Source organism: Pocillopora verrucosa, chromosome 9, assembly GCF_036669915.1.
Source record: "Pocillopora verrucosa isolate sample1 chromosome 9, ASM3666991v2, whole genome shotgun sequence".
Taxonomy (NCBI): Eukaryota; Metazoa; Cnidaria; class Anthozoa; order Scleractinia; family Pocilloporidae; genus Pocillopora; species Pocillopora verrucosa.
The window spans coordinates 8,583,733-8,602,370 of NC_089320.1; the positions used below are offsets into that span (position 1 = coordinate 8,583,733).

The following is an 18,638-nucleotide window of genomic DNA, read 5'->3' on the forward strand; positions in this document are numbered from 1 at the left end:
TTATGAAAATAAGAGACAGAGGGCCAGTGAGAATTCAAAAGACAATCAAGGTTGAAAATAATTCTCACTTCTCTCAAATGTGTCGATTCCAGAGAAGAAAAAAGGGCTGTAGAGCAGTTTCCCCAAATTAAAATACAATAAATTAGACTCGGAATTGTTGTCTTGAAATAAATCTCTTGCAAAGTCTTTACAGGCAGGTACTTCATTTGTTTTGCTTCAACCCTTTGCACAAAAGACTTTCAAACTTGAGAAACATGCTCAGACCATGAAAGTCTACAATCAGACTGTGCCACACCCCAGTGAATAAGTGCACAATTCCAATAATTTGAAAAATATGTTTTATTATCATTGTTTATCATATGTTCTCTTTTAGCAAGATGATGATTTTATGAGTGATGATTACAGCACTAGTAAACAAAATGACAGTAATACTGATGATGATGAAAATGTTAATGAAGAGGATGATGATGATGATGATGGTGATGACAAGGATGATGATGATGATGATGATGAAGATGAAGATGAAGATGATGAGGAGGTTGACACAATAGGATCTTAATAAGAACTTTTTACATTGCTTTGTAAACATCATCACTCACCATGCTTACATGTATGGTAATTGTGAAGAAGAGCTCCCCAAAAAACCTGTCGGCCGACTGTCGGTCAACTGTCGGCCGACAGTCGGCCAACAGTTGGTTGTCTGTTGGCCGACAGTCGGCCGACAGACGGCCAACAGGTTTTGCCCAAAATATAGGCTACCTGTCGGCCGACAGTGGACCGACAGTCGGCCGACTGTTGGTAATGTGTCGGTAACCTGTCGGTAGCTTGTCCGTGAAAGGTTAACACAAACCTTAAAGTTTTCTCTCGGTTTTCGCTTGATACAACATCCAACATGTGTAATACGTTGACAATTGACTTTCAAGATTTGGTGGCTCCTTAAGGAGCCGTTTTGTGAGTGGTGAAATATACAAGATACTTAACCTGTTGTATTAACCCTAAGTCAGTAACCTGTTGGTTAGCTGTCGGTAGACTGTCGGTAACCTGTCGGCCGACAGTTGACCGACAGTCGGCCGACAGGTTTTTTGGGGAGCTCTTCTTCACAATTACCACATGTATTAGATAAATCCATCTATTTGTTCACAAGTAATGAAATACTCCAATCCCCCTGCCAACCAAGAAAAATAAATATCTAGCTGACATTACTAACAGATAGCAAGGTATTAGAAATTCCACTCCAAGCCAAGGCTTTTATTTTTCATGATATTAAAAATAAAACCATGCTCTATGACTCATACATATAATTCATAAAGTCTTAATTTGTAGGTTTTGCAGATGTTCTCTTAACACAGTTTTTCATAAATACAAATGAGTTGATAGTGGCCAATTTATTTTAGATGTTACCCATAGAGAGGAAAGCTAAAAAGCTCGATGAGAAAAAAGCCAAAGACAAGTAAGTATATTTACCTGTAGCTCAGACATTTTAACAAAGCTAGGGGCCAATGTTAACCATCCACTTCTGAGAGCAAAGTGTCTCTCACAAGAAAATTCAGCAGGGACTCATCAGACAAACCCAATTGTTTTTCCCACATGTGAACATCATTGATAATGAAAACTCCAACGCTCAAAACAGGCTATAGTTTATGTACAGTATATCTTGTATATGTGTGAACTCCTAAATACTTCTTTCCAGTTAGTCCTTTTTTTTACTAATTTTAATTGTTTGAATTCAACTTTTTCTTATTGGCTGTAACTTGATGTGACATGATTATCCTTTTTCATAAGGGCCTTAGCTGAAGAAGAGCTTATGACTAACATCACTGAAACTGAAGTGTTTGTGCTGCCAAGTGGACAGGAAATAGAGAAAGAAGGTATAAACAAGCCAATTACAACAATTTACTCTTCAGTGATTACAACATGTAAAATGTTATATTGGATTGATTTTAAAAAATGGTAATCTGAAAAAATTGGAGTGAAATTTCTGCCTCACTTTTTTTTTCTTTTTAGTTATTCAAAACCACATTGTCATTACTTGTTAAACTTTATTTTCCTTTTGGTTATTCAAAACCACATTGTCATTACTTGGTAAACTTTTCTTTTCTTTTTGGTTTTTCAAAACCACATTGTCATTACTTGGTAAACTTTTCTTTTCTTTTTGGTTTTTCAAAACCACATTGTCATTACTTGGTAAACTTTTCTTTTCTTTTCTTTTTGGTTATTCAAAACCACATTGTCATTACTTGGTAAACTTTTCTTTTCTTTTTGGTTATTCAAAACCACATTGTCATTACTTGGTAAACTTTTCTTTTCCTTTTGGATATTCAAAACCACATTGTCATTACTTGGTAAACGTTATTTTCCTTTTGGATGGGACAAAGAAAAGATTCATCCTGCGCTCATGACAAGACAAAAAACATCTTTCTCTATTTCTTTACCAAGTTAAAAACTTACCATCTCTCTAATTTCCATTACGCACATTATGCCATCAACATTGCTGATCCTAGCAGTATGTAGGACGTGTGTCATATGAACTTAATATTAGACTTGGCTCACCATGGAGTCTCTGTGGCTCAGTGGTAGAGCATCAGAGCATGAAATCTGAAGGTCTGAGGTTCAATTCCTCATGGGGACTCAGAATTTTTTCTTTGTCCCACACTTGTGACAAGACAAAAAAAATCTTTCTCTATTTCTTTACCGAGCCCAAAACTCACCATCTCTCTAATTTCTATCTTCAAACAATATGCCATCAACATTGCTGATCCTAGCAATATGCAGGACGCGTGTCATAGGAACTTCATAATAGACCTCGCTCACCATGGAGTCTCTGTGGCTCAGTGGTAGAGCATGAGAGTGCAGAATCTGAAAGTCTGAGGTTCTATTCCTTATGGGGACTCAGAATTTTTTCTTTGTCCCACACTCATAACAAGATGAAAAACATCTTTCTCTTATTCTAATGGTGCTTTCTCTAATAGGATACTTGCATCACTTTCAATAAAAGTGTGTTTTGATTCTAAATTGGAGCAAAGGTTGATCTTGCAAATGTGATGGGAAATAAAGTGTATGGAAGTTCAAAGTGGAAATGGACTCGTATAGTAAATACTATTATTTTTGAGTAGAGTGATAAGCTCAGATTGAAGAAACTAGACTATAAAATCTATTATTATGTTTTAGTTTACATTTTGTGTTCAAATCTCTTACTTGGTTGGTTTTTCCACAATAGACAATGTCACTCCTGAGTAAGTTGTATTGATAGATGTATTATACATTCAATTTTATCTTTTTCCTCGCAGCAAATGAACATACAGATTTAGCTTTGATCAATCAAAGAATCAGGGATAACATACAAGCACTCAACAACTTTAATACAACACGTGAACCTGGCAGGTAATAGACAGAGATTTCATCAATTCTTGGAATAAGTTAAAGAAGGCTGTTCATCAGGACATCATGTTTAACATTTCTCGGCCTTTGTTTCCAAATACTGGTGCAACTAGAAAATAGCTTTAAATGCAGCGTGACCAAGTTAACTGACCCTTGGAAAAATGGCAGTAGAATGGTTTTCTTGCTTAAATGGAAGATGGGTGCCCCGGGTAACCAGGGTCTTTCACTTTAGACAGCTAGCCCCTAGATAGGACATTGCCCTTGTGGTTGACAAATTTCTTGGTTGAACACTCAACTTATATCAGCTCCAATTAAATCCAAGGAAGGGAAAACAACATGTGGGGGTTGGGAAGGGGAATGTGGGAAAACTTCTAATAGCACTCTATACTACTGGTGACTTTATTAAACTTTTTGAGAACTCAAAGGTGCCAGCTGTAAGGGAGGTCTGATTGATGTTTCATGTTAGCATACACTTGTGATGATGATCCCCATACCCAGAAGTAGTCTACTTAAAGCTTGTTGAGGTTAACTTTGTTTAATTGTCCTTTGAGTTGTCTTAGAAAAATGGCAAGTTGACATTCATGTTAGTTTTTATTTTTTTTCAATGAAATGTTTTTGTATGATCCAAGTCGATACAACTTGATATACTATTAGACCAATTTTTAAACATATCATTCTGAATATAGGTAAGGAACTGTTTTTTAACCAGAAAAGCTGTTGCAGATTTTTAACTTTTTTTTACTCTCAGTTTTCAAGTAATTATCCTTCAGTTATAGAAATGTTTACATTGCTCACCTACAGGTCACGACAGGAATATGTGGAACTACTTCTTAGTGACCTTTGTAAATACTATAGTTATGGAAAATTTCTGATGGAGAAATTTATGGACCTTTTCCCCATAAATGAGGTAACAGAGCTATAACTTCCTTGATTGAATCTAACCAGGTGGCATATTAAATACATTAATGATTTACAACCTGCAGTAAAATAAACATGTACAGGGAGATTAGCAATAACAGTACTGTGGCCTCTAATTCAATATTATTGTGTTCTCACCTTCATCGCTCTACTTTGTGGTGTTTGACAGTTTTGTTAATTTGTGACAAGTTAGCTGGTGTAAAGTATAGTCTGTGTGGTGGTAGCTAGGAGCAAACCCTGAACATATTGATGACAGAGATCAGATACCTACTCATTATATTTTGATAAGCTATGACAGAGGAACAACCCACCCACCAGCCTGTTATTGAGCATGACCCTTATACAGTCAGGCAAACATTTGAAATGTTGAAATCACATGTTTAAAATATTTCAAAAAGTTTAGGACTAACCTCATGCTAAAAGCTCTTGGTTTTAATATTTGTTGATGCCTTCTTAGTTGGTAGAATTCCTTGAGGCAAATGAAGTTCAGAGGCCCATCACTATTAGAACAAATACATTGAAGTCGAGAAGAAGAGATCTTGCACAGGTTGGTTAATTTAGTCAACAGGTTTAGTGGTAGATTTTTGCAGTTGACTGAAAGACAACTATATTCTTTATTTGAGTGTCACTGGAGGATCAGAGTTAGTATTGTTTATAGAAAAGGAACCAAATATATTACTGATATAATATGTCAAGTGGTCATGCAACTTTATTACATCCATTTTGAAATTACTGGTGATCCTTGCAATTTGATTGGTTCTCAGCAGTGCAATTTTTTTCTTGAATCACAATTTTTTCTCTAAATTGGATCTTCTTTTTTCAAGCCAATGAGAAAGCAATGCTGAAACAAAACAATCAATACAACTTTCAAGATTTGTTAACTAAATGTTACTAAATCAAATTGAAGAGATAAGAATTAAAAAATCTGAAGTCATTGAGTGGCAAAATTTTGCTTCTTTTGTCACCAACATTTTTCTTGTTTTATGAAAAAATCGATGAACTTGCTTTCTGTATCTGCCTTTTTTAAAACCTTTCAACCCCTAAGAGTGCAAAGCATTTTATTTTCCCTTAAAATATTACCCCTGAACAAAGAAAATGATCATCGACTAAAGAAGCTCTTGATTGTTGAAAAAATTACCCTTGTCACTACCTTAGGAAACCTATGGATATCAGTATGGAGAATATGGATATTGACATTAGGGAGTAAAGGGTTTAAAAACCAGATCAGTACTGTATCAATTAAATTGTGCTTTTTCAAATGGATGTTCAGTAATGAAGTGGTAATGGAACTTTGTAGTTTGCAATTTTGGTCTGCATCATACTGAGTCTTGTGATTTCAAATTAGGTCACTAGCAATTCAGTTTTGAAATCAAGCATTTAATTTTAGACCAAAGTGTACTCCACTCAGTTGAATTAGCATTTTTAACCATTACAATTATTTGTACAGTGCTCTTTCTGAAAAACATATCAGAGGTAGTACTAGAATTGATATAAAATACTTATCACTTTTCATTTGTTTAACCCTCTAGGCCCTTATAAACCGTGGGGTAAATTTAGACCCAATTGGCAAATGGTCTAAGGTTGGACTTGTTGTCTATGACTCTTCTGTACCAATTGGTAAGGAATATAATAGAGACACATAATTTTGATATAATTTTGATGATCAAAATTAATCCAAATTTTAATTATCAATTTAAGAAATTTTATTCTTCAATTTTTCTTGAGAGAAAGCTCTAAGTGAGCTATTCGCAAAACTTCTAGTATCACAGGGACTGTAATTATTAATCAGATCTTTCAAACCTGCTTTAACATAAGCAGGAAAATGGTGCATATTTGAATAACTTATTCAGAAAGTCAGATGCGTATCATTTTGCAACTTTCTTTCACATGTTATTGCAGAATGTCAATCTGAACACATAAATTTAAACTTTAGACAATTTTGTATTTCCTTGATTGTTTGTTAATCCCAAATTGGTCAACACTTGAAAGTGGCAAAATATTTCACAACTCAGTCTCACAAATCCAATATGCTGGTCAAGGAAAAATTCATTAAAATAATCAATCTTCAACATCACTTTACTATTACCATTTGTTTTCTGTAATTTTCCAGCAATCAATAGAGAAAGAAGTATTGTTTGAACTGTGTTGTATTTAAATCTCCAATTTCAAATTTTTTATTTTTTCAATGGTCAAAATCACAGCATACAATTTTTTTTTTTTTTTATTATTTTTTACTAAATACATATCAGTATATAACCTTTTTGTTTATTAAAACATCTTTTACGTAGGAGCCACCCCAGAATATCTAGCAGGACACTACATGTTGCAAGGGGCATCATCAATGCTCCCAGTTATGGCCTTGGCTCCTCAGGAGAAAGAACGGGTATTAGACATGTGTGCAGCTCCTGGTGGCAAAACTACATACATAGGTAAAAGCTATGTTGCAGAGATAAAACTTAAGCTTATTACAGCATTTAATTATTGATTTACATACTGAAATGTCAATTCAATGCTGAAAGAAAAATGTCCTTCATGATTTCATGAATTTTTCTCTTTATTTCTCTCTTTCTTTTTTCCATTTTCCATTTTTGGTTCTTTCAGCATCACTCCTAAAGAACACTGGACTGGTGGTTGCAAATGATGCTAAAAAGGAAAGAACAAAAGCTTTAGTTGCTAATATTCATAGATTAGGTGAGTTTGTAACAATTAACTTTAATTTGGACACAGTGCTTTGTATTAATCATACAACACATGTAGGACCAATGTGCTGATCAATCCAAAGCTTCAACATCCCCCCATCCCCTGGGGCATTTTCCCTCCAGGTCAAAATTTGTGTTCAAGTGCTCCACCCAACTTTTTGTGAAAGGCCCTGCACCCTGCCATGATCTTGGGCCAATATTTCTTAATACGGCCCTTGTACTTGGTTAGTGAGAAGTTGATACTTAAGATTTCATTTCATCCACACAGAAAGGAACAGGAATCTGGTTACAAGTATTTTTGGAGAGGAATTTTTAACTAGCACCTTTGTGATCCTCCCTTAGAATGATGCCTTATCTTGTTACTACTTCATAGTTTGAACTTACTGTACAGTTATTTTAATTCATTTCTTTGTGAGACTTTTCAATGTTGACCATTAATTTGTTTCCTTTTCTAGGAATAAGTAACACCTTGGTTTGTCATTATGATGGTCGAGCATTTCCAAAGGTATGAAGTATATGATTATGTAAAACTCTCAAGCCTCAATATTTTGCTAAGTCCTTTGCTTCACTTTTTAAGGTTGTAACTGACTCCACATGTCAAATCCTTTTGAGAATGGGGTCAAATCCTTGATTGGTGATAAAATAAAGGTGATAAAGTAAAGGTTTTGGCCTCAACTACAGTCATGGTCAGACTTGTAGTTTTGATTATTGTTTAAACTACTGAGTTGATTCAGAACCTATAAAATTGAATAACCAGTATTTAGATACCTGCTTATATGTGCTGGTGTTGTCTTTTTCTTTTTAAGCTCATTGTGGGGTTAGTTGGACATATCATTTATTTCTACAACTGAGTGAGGTGTGTCTCTTCCTCTGCTGTAGCTGTACTCCCATAATTTTGGCATTCCTGATTAAACATTCTTCACTTTCAGGTAATGGCAGGTTTTGACCGTGTTCTTCTTGATGCCCCATGCAGTGGAACAGGAGTCATATCAAAGGATCAGTCTGTTAAAATCAATAAGGTTTGTCTTTCTCTATTAATAATTATTATTGATTGTATTTTATGTGTTAAGTTCACATAAACTGATTATTGGTACTTAAACAGATTTTTGTACATAACTATTTCTTTCCATTTGATCATGTTGCATAAAATGAGATAACTTTGGTTCTGTGTATGTGCCATTTTTTTCACATATATTGTAAGGAATAATGATAATAATAACAACAGTGATAACAATATCAATAATGAACAATTGTTTAAGAAATTGGAAGTAGACATGCATTACTTTCTCTTATACTCAAGGTAAATAATTTATTGATTCTTATTATTCTGTCAATGTACCAAAAAAATGGATCAGAATCTAAGTACTGAATAGCACACTTTTTTGCAAATCACTTGAGAGCTAGTGAATCAGCATGTGCAAAAAGTGCTATACACCTTTGTGGTGTATACTGTTAACAAATATTTTAACGAGATTGGTTAACCCATTGGGTCTCAAAACACTGCTTTTATCAAGTTCCTGTAGATTAAACTAGTTGTCAACTAAGAGATGAAGAATGGGATAAGATAAAAACGCTTAAAAGAATTCTTCATTTGTTTCAAAAAGTTCATTAATACTTTCTTGAATTAAAGTTCAAGTTCAGTTCAGAGTTCATTGAAATTGTGGCTCCTTGATGTTATCACCTTAAAAAATATATATATTAAACCCTTAGCCTGTTTTTTTTCATAAGTTTTTTCTGTGTTTTGTTATTTAGACTGAGAAAGATATTCATCGGTGTTCTCATATTCAGAAAGAACTCATTCTGTCTGCTATTGATGCTACAGATGCTAAGTCATCAAGTGGTGGATATATTGTTTACTCCACCTGTTCTGTTTTGGTAAGTGTTCATTGCACTGCTTAATAACTCAGCCATTTCAAACAGAAGTTTATTTGGCAGTCATGAGTTGTGCTTTTGTATCAGTTAGACACTTAGAAATGTCTAAAGAGAGCTTTTTGCTAAGACCTTAATAGTAGAGCTTGCAGAGCATAGCTCCATAATTATACAAAATAGTAGTAACCCATCAAGCCAAAAAAATTTGGATGTACAACCCTATGACCGTACAACCATTCAAGGTGCTACTTTTAACATGTGTGATCAAATGTACCACACCAACGCCATGGCTTTATCCAGTAGTCCAGTGGTCAGTGCACTGGCCGGGGCAAGGCATTGTGCCCTTGAGACATGCAGGGAAAAAAAAAATGCAAGCTCTGCTTTTAGGCTTGGCTAAATCTACATATTATAGTTGACTGTCAACTAGAAGCCGTCTATAATATTCATTACTCCTACACTATTCAAATTCTACATCAAGAAAATTATTATGAACCTTTGATTGACTAAGTTATCAGTTGAAATCTCTAGGTTAGTAGAGGTTGTATTTTTTTGTTTCGGCTTTATGGATCAGTGTATTGTCTTTGCCCTTCATAATAACTCAGCCATTTTTAACAGAAGTATTCTGGGCAGTTGTTAGTTGTGCCTTTGTTTCAATTAGACAGTTAATAATGTCTAATGAGAGTTCTGTTCTGAGATCATAAAATAATTGACTGTCAACTAAAAGTTAATAAATATGGATGATTGTTCACCACCAACTTGAAGGTGGTCACCTGTCAAGGTGAAAGGGCTAATGTTTGAAAATTCCATAATGCTCAATATTCACTCTCCTTCATCGTTCAAATTCTATATCCAGGCATTTACTGAGAACCTTTGATTGACTTAGTTACAAAATGAATGTTGAAATCACTAGGTTAGTAAAGGGTATATTAGTTTGCAATAGCTGGGGGGATCAGTATGTTTCATAGTCTCAAATAGGCTAAAAATGTTGCTCCATAGGTCTTTAACCAATTACAGTTGTACCAATATTATATATGTTATGATATTTCAACAATAATGATCATTTTCAACAGATAGAAGAAAATGAGGCTGTGATTGATTATGCTCTCAGCAAAAGACACGTAAAACTGGTATCCACTGGGTTGGACTTTGGCCAAGAAGGATTTTCAAAGTAAAATCAACTTGAAATTCTTTTGTCTTAAGTTATTGAAATTAATACTGTACCAGCAGGTATGGAGCTGTTTGATGTGACAATCTTGTTTTCTAGAACTAAGACTAAGATTTAAACAGAGAGATCATGGTTTGGGCTTGTCATTTGTCTCCCACAAAGTGGGTAGACCAGAAAGAAACCCTGGGATAAATTTAGGGTGTAGACTCAGCACTTATCACACAGCTAATCACAGAACTGGTAACTTTGAAATGAAGTGACAAAACTGTGGCAATGGACTTTGCATGGTTCAAGTGAGTTCAAAGTAGAGTAGATCATATATGGCTTCACTCCATTTCATTTGACAAAAATTAATGGAATTTGGCAGTAACATTGTTTTCCAAAGTAATTAAATTTGCACAAATAAGGACCCCCTATTTTGTCAGCCAACTGTCAATCAATAGTCGGCCAACAGACAGCCGACAGATGGCAGACAGTTGGCCAACAGCTGACCGACAGTATCTTTTGGGAACTGTCCTTCACTTTTACTGGCGGATAAATGAAATCGAACCAATTTGGGCAAGTTTCACTAGCTAATGTAAAAAAGTGAGCAAAAGCTGTAGTAGCTATTGAGAGTACAGTGCAAGGTATCTTTTTAAAATGACTTTTCCCCTATTCATGTAGGTTAAAAAGAAGCAATAGATAGGTAAATGTTTATGATCATTTCAGTTTATGACCCACCAAAAGGTTACCAACAAGTTACCGACAGGTTGCCAACAGGTCACCAACTGTCAGCCAACTGTTGGCAAAAACTTTTGTCTGAAACATAACAAAAGCTGTTGGCGGACTGTTGGCCAACTGTCAGCCGATTACTGGCCAACTGTCGGCCAATTACTGGCCAACTGTCGACTGATTACTGGCCAACTGTTGGCCGACAGACAGCCTACAGTCAGCTGATAGCTGGCCAACAATATTTTTCAAAACTGTCCTTCACTTTTACCCAAAATTGTATTACACTCAGAAAACAATTTCTAAATCATAGAACCCCTTCACTGACCAGGGTTTTTAGTAACTGTTACGAAAAAAAAACAGAAAAAGAAAAAGAAAGAAAAAAACAGAAAAAGAAACAGCAAGTCAGTAGACCACAGTCACATCCTCTTGAGTTCCAGATTATTATTTTAGCAGTTCTTGTTAGCTTGCAGCTGGTGTCCCTGGCCACACAACTTTTGTTTCATCTTTACCTTAACCACAAATTTTCACTCAGTGACATTATACCAACCCAAGTATAACAAGTAGAAGTAGTTTGACTGATGCTTGGTTATTACAATTTCTCTCCTAGGTTCAGGGGAAAACATTTCCATCCTTCCTTAAAATTGAGCAAGAGATTTTTCCCTCACACTCACAACATGGATGGATTTTATGTTGCCAAGTTGAAAAAATATTCCAACAAAATTTCTCCTCAAGGTAAAAAGTGACTTTCAATTGCCTCTGTGAAATGTTATCACGAGAATTGTAGTAATTAAGTACACCTTAATAAGGTCCCTTAAATAAAATTAAGCAATCAAATTTTCAGATTTGAATAAAGACTTCTGTCAAATTCAGTAGTGCCCACCAGCAAGCAACAATCAAACACATTTAGATGGAATTCATTGCTGGTTCCATGTAATTGGTTTGATTACCTGTAGTTTTGTTGTAGTGACCCCAGGACACAAGATTTGCTTTATCCTAAATTTAATCATTGTTAGGAAGTAGCTGTCATCAAGGGGGGATTAGTTTTTTTATGGCTTTGCAGTTTCTTTGATTATCAACCATCTTTTCAACTAGTCTAATCTTTTAACACACCAATCACAATCAACTTATGCCATGAGTCTATTAGCCAATGACATCACGGCTTAATTGACCAATTCTTTCTTTCTTTTTTTTTTTTTTAATATATGAACTGGACTAAACACATTCAATTGACAACAACTATTCACTTGACTCTAATGATGACTTCCACCCAGGTTGTGGAAATGTCAGTCACGACTACTGACAACAGTGCTTCTCAGGACTACACTTACCTATACAATCAAACTACACTATCACATGTTTCCCCAGATTAAAATCATTTACTGTAATACCAAAGTCAATTTCCAACCCAACTTATGAATTGGCTACTCCATGTCACAACCTGTCCATGTTACTGTTGATGGGAACTTCCCCAGAAGTCAATAATAATTGTAATCTATGTCTTTGTCAGGAGAAATTTCCAGCAAAGTAGGGAACAAGAAAGATTAACCAAAAAAGGAATCGCCTCCCCAAGAAAATCAAGAAATTGATCTGGGAACTATACAAACTGCCACAGGAAACTCAGAGGATAACTAGAAGTTTCAGAATCAAGAATGCTGCCCAGAACACTCGATACACAAATGTCACAACCAATAAAAAACACTGATTACATGTGGCTTTCAACTTAAATAGGGAGGCACCAAAGAGGGAAAAAACAGTCTTCAATAGACTTGCTTCCTCATCCTCATAGCACCTTGTGCAGTGTTCACAGCCAGGACAAATACCTGCTTGTGGTCAAGTTGCAGTTTTTTCAGACCCTTGTTTGATACAGCATTCTTACAATGACTTGCAAACTTAACAGTAACATATAGGCCAACAATCTATTATCTTTTTCAAATTTTATTTATAGTTATTATAAAAAAATATACTTAGTACAATACAAGTTAGTAGCATACAACCTACACTGAATGTCACATGCTGCTCTACAAAATACATTAATCGTCTCTACAATAAGCATCACTTCCTCCATTAATAGGTTTAGGCAATTTGGCTAGAAACTTCTAGTTCATTCTTTAGGTAACTTAGAGCATATAAAGGATATGTGAAGCCTTTAAAGCATGTGGTTGATGTCAATTGCAGACAAGAACTAATTGAAACCTGTGCTTATTATTCAAGTGTAACTTGTTGATGAAAGCAGGTATTTATTATGATATTGCTTGCAAATCCCTGACACCATATACAAGGTTATAAGTCCACCTTTAGTTAGATTTTAAGATTCATTAAATAAAACGTTATCTGAATACCTCTCAAAGGCATGTTCTAATCATGGAAAAAATTCCACACACAACTATCTCCATTTCACTACAAAATACCTTGTTTTTATCAGTTGTCTTAAGTATCAGAAAATATGAGATATTAAGCATGTATAATAGTGTTTTTGTCTTGTCTTTCAGAAGCTCAATACTACAAACTGAAATAAACATATTTTCCTCTCCAGTCAAATCAAACAAAGCATGACTTACAAACCTTCTAAAAATAACCAGATAAAATTTTACTAGTCCTAGCGCACAATAGTTACAAAAAAAATTGTAAACACTAACAGAGAAGCTTGCAGGCAAATCAAGTAAAGGATACAGAAGAACTTTAATTTGACTTTCAATAGATCATAAGTTGAAATAAATAACTATTTACAAGGGAGTTTCACAGTCAACAATACCGTTTGAAAAAAGCTGATCTAAATTATTTTTAATCATTAACGAAATGATCATCAAAACAAAAGCCAACAAGTGAAATGGTTAAAAACTTATTAAATTCAACATAGTTCTTGTAGTTGGAGTAGTGTTCACAGTCTTTTATGATACAGTGAGTATTTAATTTGCGTTCACGTTTATATTAGTTTGAAATGTACTGTACAGATTATTCATTTGCTACCTCATACAAAGGTAACATTCATGCCAAGGTACAGTAATTGTCTGTTCATTAAATAGGCTAAATACAGTTTGGTGCTTTGTCAAGTTAAAACAAGCCAACAAACAGCAAATGAGTAACTTTTAATGACTCCAACAGGTTCATTGTGGCTCTTTTGTTTACACATCAATGTGATGTTGAATCAACAGCAATCAACATTTAATTTAAAATGGCATATCTGAGTTTATCCCTGAGCACTAATAACTTCGATGATTATTTTTTTTCCCTTGTGTCTCTTTGGGTAGGATTAAGCAAATCTTGTGTTCTAATTGATCACCCAAACAGGCAAGTCCTTTCTACTCAGGATTGTCTACTTTTATCCTACAAATAAAGTGCTTGTAGGTGTTTATACATACTTCTCAGCAACTCTTTTTTGTAAAAAGAAAGAAAAATTAAGGCAGTGTTGGCAAAAACAGAGTCACAAACACACATTTCTGTTAAGTCATAACCATGCTTTTAAAATATTGTGGATGGCTATGATTCAGTGAAGCATGTACATGTACCAAAGCCACATTAAACAGCAGTAAAAAGAATTACTGCCATCAACCTGCCAGTTGTATGGCACCTGCCTTCTTAAAGTTCTCACTTAAAACTGCTTGTTGGACATTTTGTAACCTGGATTCTTGTTCCTCATGTTCAAGGTCTTCCTCATCTTCACCAGTACAAGTCAGAATACACAATCTATACACCAGCAGACTCAAAGCAATGGCATTCTTACATGTAAAGAAAATATGCATCTCACTGTATACTTGGTAATTGATTATCAATAGTAGTCGCAGGATCAAAAATGGTCCATCTTGCATGAAGATGCCAGTCAGGATGCCAAATATGTCACCATGAAGCAGCATTTCTCGCCGAGAGATCTCTTTTACCTCTCCCCTAGCAGTTGTAATTGGGTAAATTTTCTTTTCCTTCTTTTCACCTTTGTATCCCTTTCCACGCAAGACATTCATTTCTGTTTGGCGACGTTTCATCTGTAATCTCTGAATGTATCTCTCCTTGAGATCTTCTTGTTTTTCATACCTATGGAGACTTATTTTCCTGTTTATGACATCATCAGGTGAAACCTGGAAACAATTTTTTTGACATGGTTGTGATAAGTGTTCCAAATAATAGTACACACATAAACATACTAGATCATTTGGTTTTACCAACTGAGCTGATAAAGTAAATTTGCCACCTTTAAGAACTGATGTTTTGAGCATTAGCTCTTAAAGGGCATGAAGAAGTGCAAACGCTCAAAACAGCAGCTTTAGAAACACTTTACAATGGCAAAATTACATTATCAACTCAGTGGATAAAAAGAACATTTTCTTGCCACACCCCCTACCAATGCAGAATCAAAGTATCTTTTAAAAACTTACTCCCTTCATTTAGATACACATACTACCTGCAAAGTTTAATTCAAATTCCAAAGTTCAAAGGATTTTAATCAAAACTGATAGAATACAAACTATAATAACAATAAACCATATTCTTAGCTTGTATTCCGAATGTTGTTCCTTTTAGCAATTGATGGAATAAATTATGTTTGAAATGACAAGCAACTAAAGACAAATACTCTATGAACCCTAATCTGATTGTGAGTTATTTCTTTTCTGTTCCTAATTTTGCTTCTCCCTTCACTGTGATGATGTGATGTTGAATGAATAAATTTTCAGTAACAGGATGCTGCACTCTTGTAATATCTAACCTTAAAAAGAGGAGTGCCGTGACATGTTTTGTTGGTCATGCTGGAAGGTCAAAATTACATGTTTTTACCAAAGTCCAAGCAAAGTTTGTCCCAGACTGTTATTTTCAAAGAAAGAGATTTGCAAAATAAGGTATACCGGTACACTTGAAATCTTAACTTTTAAGGAAACTTTGACTGAGCAATCAGGTCAATCTAGTTTTCCACAGCAAAACAATCTGCCTTTGAATAAACAATAACCTTTTTGTACCTCAGTTCTAGAAATTTATTTTCCAACTACATGTCAATGACCAAAGAGTTTTAGCTACCAAGTCCTGGGCTATGATCCCCTAAATGTTATGCATGCTTGAAAGTGTGTCAAATTAAATATTATATGGAAAGTTTATTTACTGGCAGCCAAGAGGTAAGAACAAACACATTGTATTCCTGAGATAACTGATGGAAATTATTTCAGGACTGAATTAACTATGTTATTACATTTTCACTTCAAACCCTCCCTGATGTTGAGTGCACAGTCAACCCACCTTGTTGTTTGTGATCCTTATCTGGTTGTTCTTTCCAGTTGTGGCTGTGGTGACAAGACAAAACTGTAACAAGCTCCATGTATACACACCTAGCACTGCAAATGTCACTGACTCCTCTGCTTGAACAACATCTTCTTGAAGGACTTCAAATAATTCAAGAATGTCTGCTGCAGTGCCAACATAACCCAATAAAAGAGCTGACAGCTGGTCACGGGTAATCTCACCTCTTGGTAGAAGCCATCTTCCAATGATTATTCCAATGATCAGACCCAATTCACATATCTGTTTGGCTAGTGTTGATGTACCCACATTTCCAAGACACTGCAAATTAAAAAATTACCATATTTATAAAATAAACACTTGAAAGAAAGGGACATGTTATTTTTCACAAATTTTCTTCACACAACATTCAGAGAATGGGTACATTTAATGATATTAACTGTATTTTCTCTCAATTAAAGCAGCTATGAAGGCAGAGAATGGAGGTTTTCAGCGAGAAAAGCAAGCTAGCATGACCAGCAGGCAAAGAGAACAGAGACAAAAAAGCTAAATTTGTGTTTGAGTACAAGCACAGCAAAAGCCATTCATTGTAAGGATCTGGGAAGGAATGCCTGCGAGAGAATACAGCTCTAAAACTGTTTTCTTCATGATTCTCACTTAGTAGTAAAATGTATGGCTGAAAGAAAACAAATGCACATCCAATTTGAATTGCAATTACATTATGCAGTTGTTGCAGAATGAGTAAAATTTCACTTTTTTAGACCCCTTCTTCCCCCCCCCCTCTCCCCGTTTCTCCCATCAGACCTGTTGGTATTTTTATTGTTGATAGTCAACACTCATCTGAAACCAAAATTCTCACAACAACAGGATTGCCCATTACAACTCAACTTGAAGTATTTAAAATTTACATATACTGAAATATCACTTAACGTTTTAGAAGTGTTTTCTAACTCAAATTTAAGAAACACCTCCAACTTCCCTCCTGCCCTCTATTCAAACATTCCTGGAAAAGCCCTTGCAGAGCATGCTTTTTTGGAAACAATAATTTCATTTTCTTTTCCTTGCTCAACATTCAACAGAATATTCAAGCACATTATTCAGCCAATGTTTCTTGAAGGAACAACTGGACTGCGTGGAAAAAAAACTTACCCCAGGAATATTCTCTTGAGATTGTACAGTTCCATTTACCCTTGGTGGCTGTGTTGGATCTACACGCTGTTTTAGAAGATCTATTTCTAAAATCCATATAACCGGAATCATTGTAGACATGTAGAAGAAACAGCTTGGCCAAAAACTGGAAGAAAGAAAATATGTTCTTGAAAAATTGCATTAGATCATAATTTGCAATTTGCATGCAGTATGTTTAACTCTGTACCAGTGCATTACTGCTCAAATCAGCTTAAGACTGATCGATTGTTAAAACAGTCATTTCTAAGGTTCAGAACGTGGACATGGTCTTAACATTTTACAGAAAATGTTGATGTTCATCTTGGTTTTTTAGCAATAAATGATCGGTCAATCATTCGTCTCATTATGTAAGAGTCAGGCTAACCAATCTTGTATTGATCACAATGTTTCTGCTGCTATTACTGCTAGTCTTTGTCAGCCACAAAATCAAAAGTTTATGTATTGCTTAGTTTGTTGTTATTGGTTTGTTTGATAAAGCACAGTCATGTTTTTTACATGTATGTAACCAACATGGCTAAATTTTGTATGTATACTTCATGAAATGGAAAGAGAGCTCATTCTTATTTCTGTCATAGTAGGTCTCTGGGAAATTTCTCTTTGCCCTTTACTAGCACTACATTTTTCACTCCCAATGGAAAATGAAATGAGTGTGATCTACGATATACATAACATAATGAATGTGCTGTTCACTTCTTTACAAGTGTTTGGGTTTATATTTCTTCTTTATTATTTTTTTTCTTACGCTATCATATTTTTTCATTTAACCCTTTGATAATCATTAACTGATGCAGGAAAATGACATCAAGAACGATTCTTACAACACCATAAGCCTGTTTTTGAGTTGCATCAGTTATGTGGTCTAATTGCAAACAAGTAAGTAGGTAAGAGGTCATTGGCTGTCAAAGGTAAGATTTACGAAGAATTAAAAAAAAGAGAGAAAACCTCGGCTCTGTGCTACGACGTTGCGAACGAGTATCAGCGTATCACGAGTCCAATCCAGTTAAGCTGACTTACGTCTTCATGATCGTGGAAAGCTTAAAAGCAGTGTTAAAGTACATACATGTATGTTAAGTTGTCAGATACTATTAATATATGTTTCCATTTAGTTTGAATTTTTGAAACACAGCCTTGTGAGATAAATAAAATCCACCAGGAGGCGTTACTTTCAATACTTACTACTTGTATTCTTGTCCTTTGCGAGCAAGTAACGTGTAAACCATTTCGAAGAACAACAGAACAATGCCCAAATGGTTGCCCAGAACTCAATCTTATTAAAACAGTGTGCTAGAAGCCACACAGACAGAAATCCATGTATAAAGAACAAACACGGGTTATCACAGCGTAGAAAATCGGTCGAAAGTCCCATAATTTCACAAGCAGCTCTTTTGCCATTTTGGAAATCCTTTCTCCTTGCAATCTAATGATGTAGGTTTCCCAGCGACGGCTATTCTTTGTTATTTTCCTAGTTACGTCGATTTAGTCAAGCATGACTG

At 35.0% G+C, this 18,638-nt stretch overlaps 1 protein-coding gene, 1 non-coding gene and 1 pseudogene across 2 annotated transcripts in view; 2 read left to right on the plus strand and 1 right to left on the minus strand.

Moving 5' to 3' along the window:
• Positions 1-13,830, plus strand: part of LOC131773876 (probable 28S rRNA (cytosine(4447)-C(5))-methyltransferase) — a 29,235-nt gene extending 15,405 nt beyond the window's left edge. The window contains exons 8-22 of the mRNA XM_059089843.2: positions 374-538; positions 1,395-1,450; positions 1,783-1,868; positions 3,288-3,381; positions 4,180-4,285; positions 4,754-4,843; positions 5,826-5,913; positions 6,585-6,725; positions 6,898-6,987; positions 7,451-7,500; positions 7,925-8,014; positions 8,748-8,870; positions 9,935-10,032; positions 11,348-11,472; positions 12,248-13,830. Coding sequence (XP_058945826.2) covers positions 374-538; positions 1,395-1,450; positions 1,783-1,868; positions 3,288-3,381; positions 4,180-4,285; positions 4,754-4,843; positions 5,826-5,913; positions 6,585-6,725; positions 6,898-6,987; positions 7,451-7,500; positions 7,925-8,014; positions 8,748-8,870; positions 9,935-10,032; positions 11,348-11,472; positions 12,248-12,285 — 1,440 coding nt within the window. The 3' untranslated portion in view covers positions 12,286-13,830. The remainder of the gene's footprint in view (positions 1-373; positions 539-1,394; positions 1,451-1,782; positions 1,869-3,287; positions 3,382-4,179; positions 4,286-4,753; positions 4,844-5,825; positions 5,914-6,584; positions 6,726-6,897; positions 6,988-7,450; positions 7,501-7,924; positions 8,015-8,747; positions 8,871-9,934; positions 10,033-11,347; positions 11,473-12,247) is intronic.
• Positions 2,557-2,629, plus strand: Trnah-aug (transfer RNA histidin (anticodon AUG)). Its single transcript has one exon. It is a non-coding gene; the product is annotated as a tRNA-His (tRNA).
• Positions 13,831-13,916: 86 nt separating the features above from the next.
• Positions 13,917-18,638, minus strand: LOC131773878 (transmembrane protein 26-like; annotated as a pseudogene).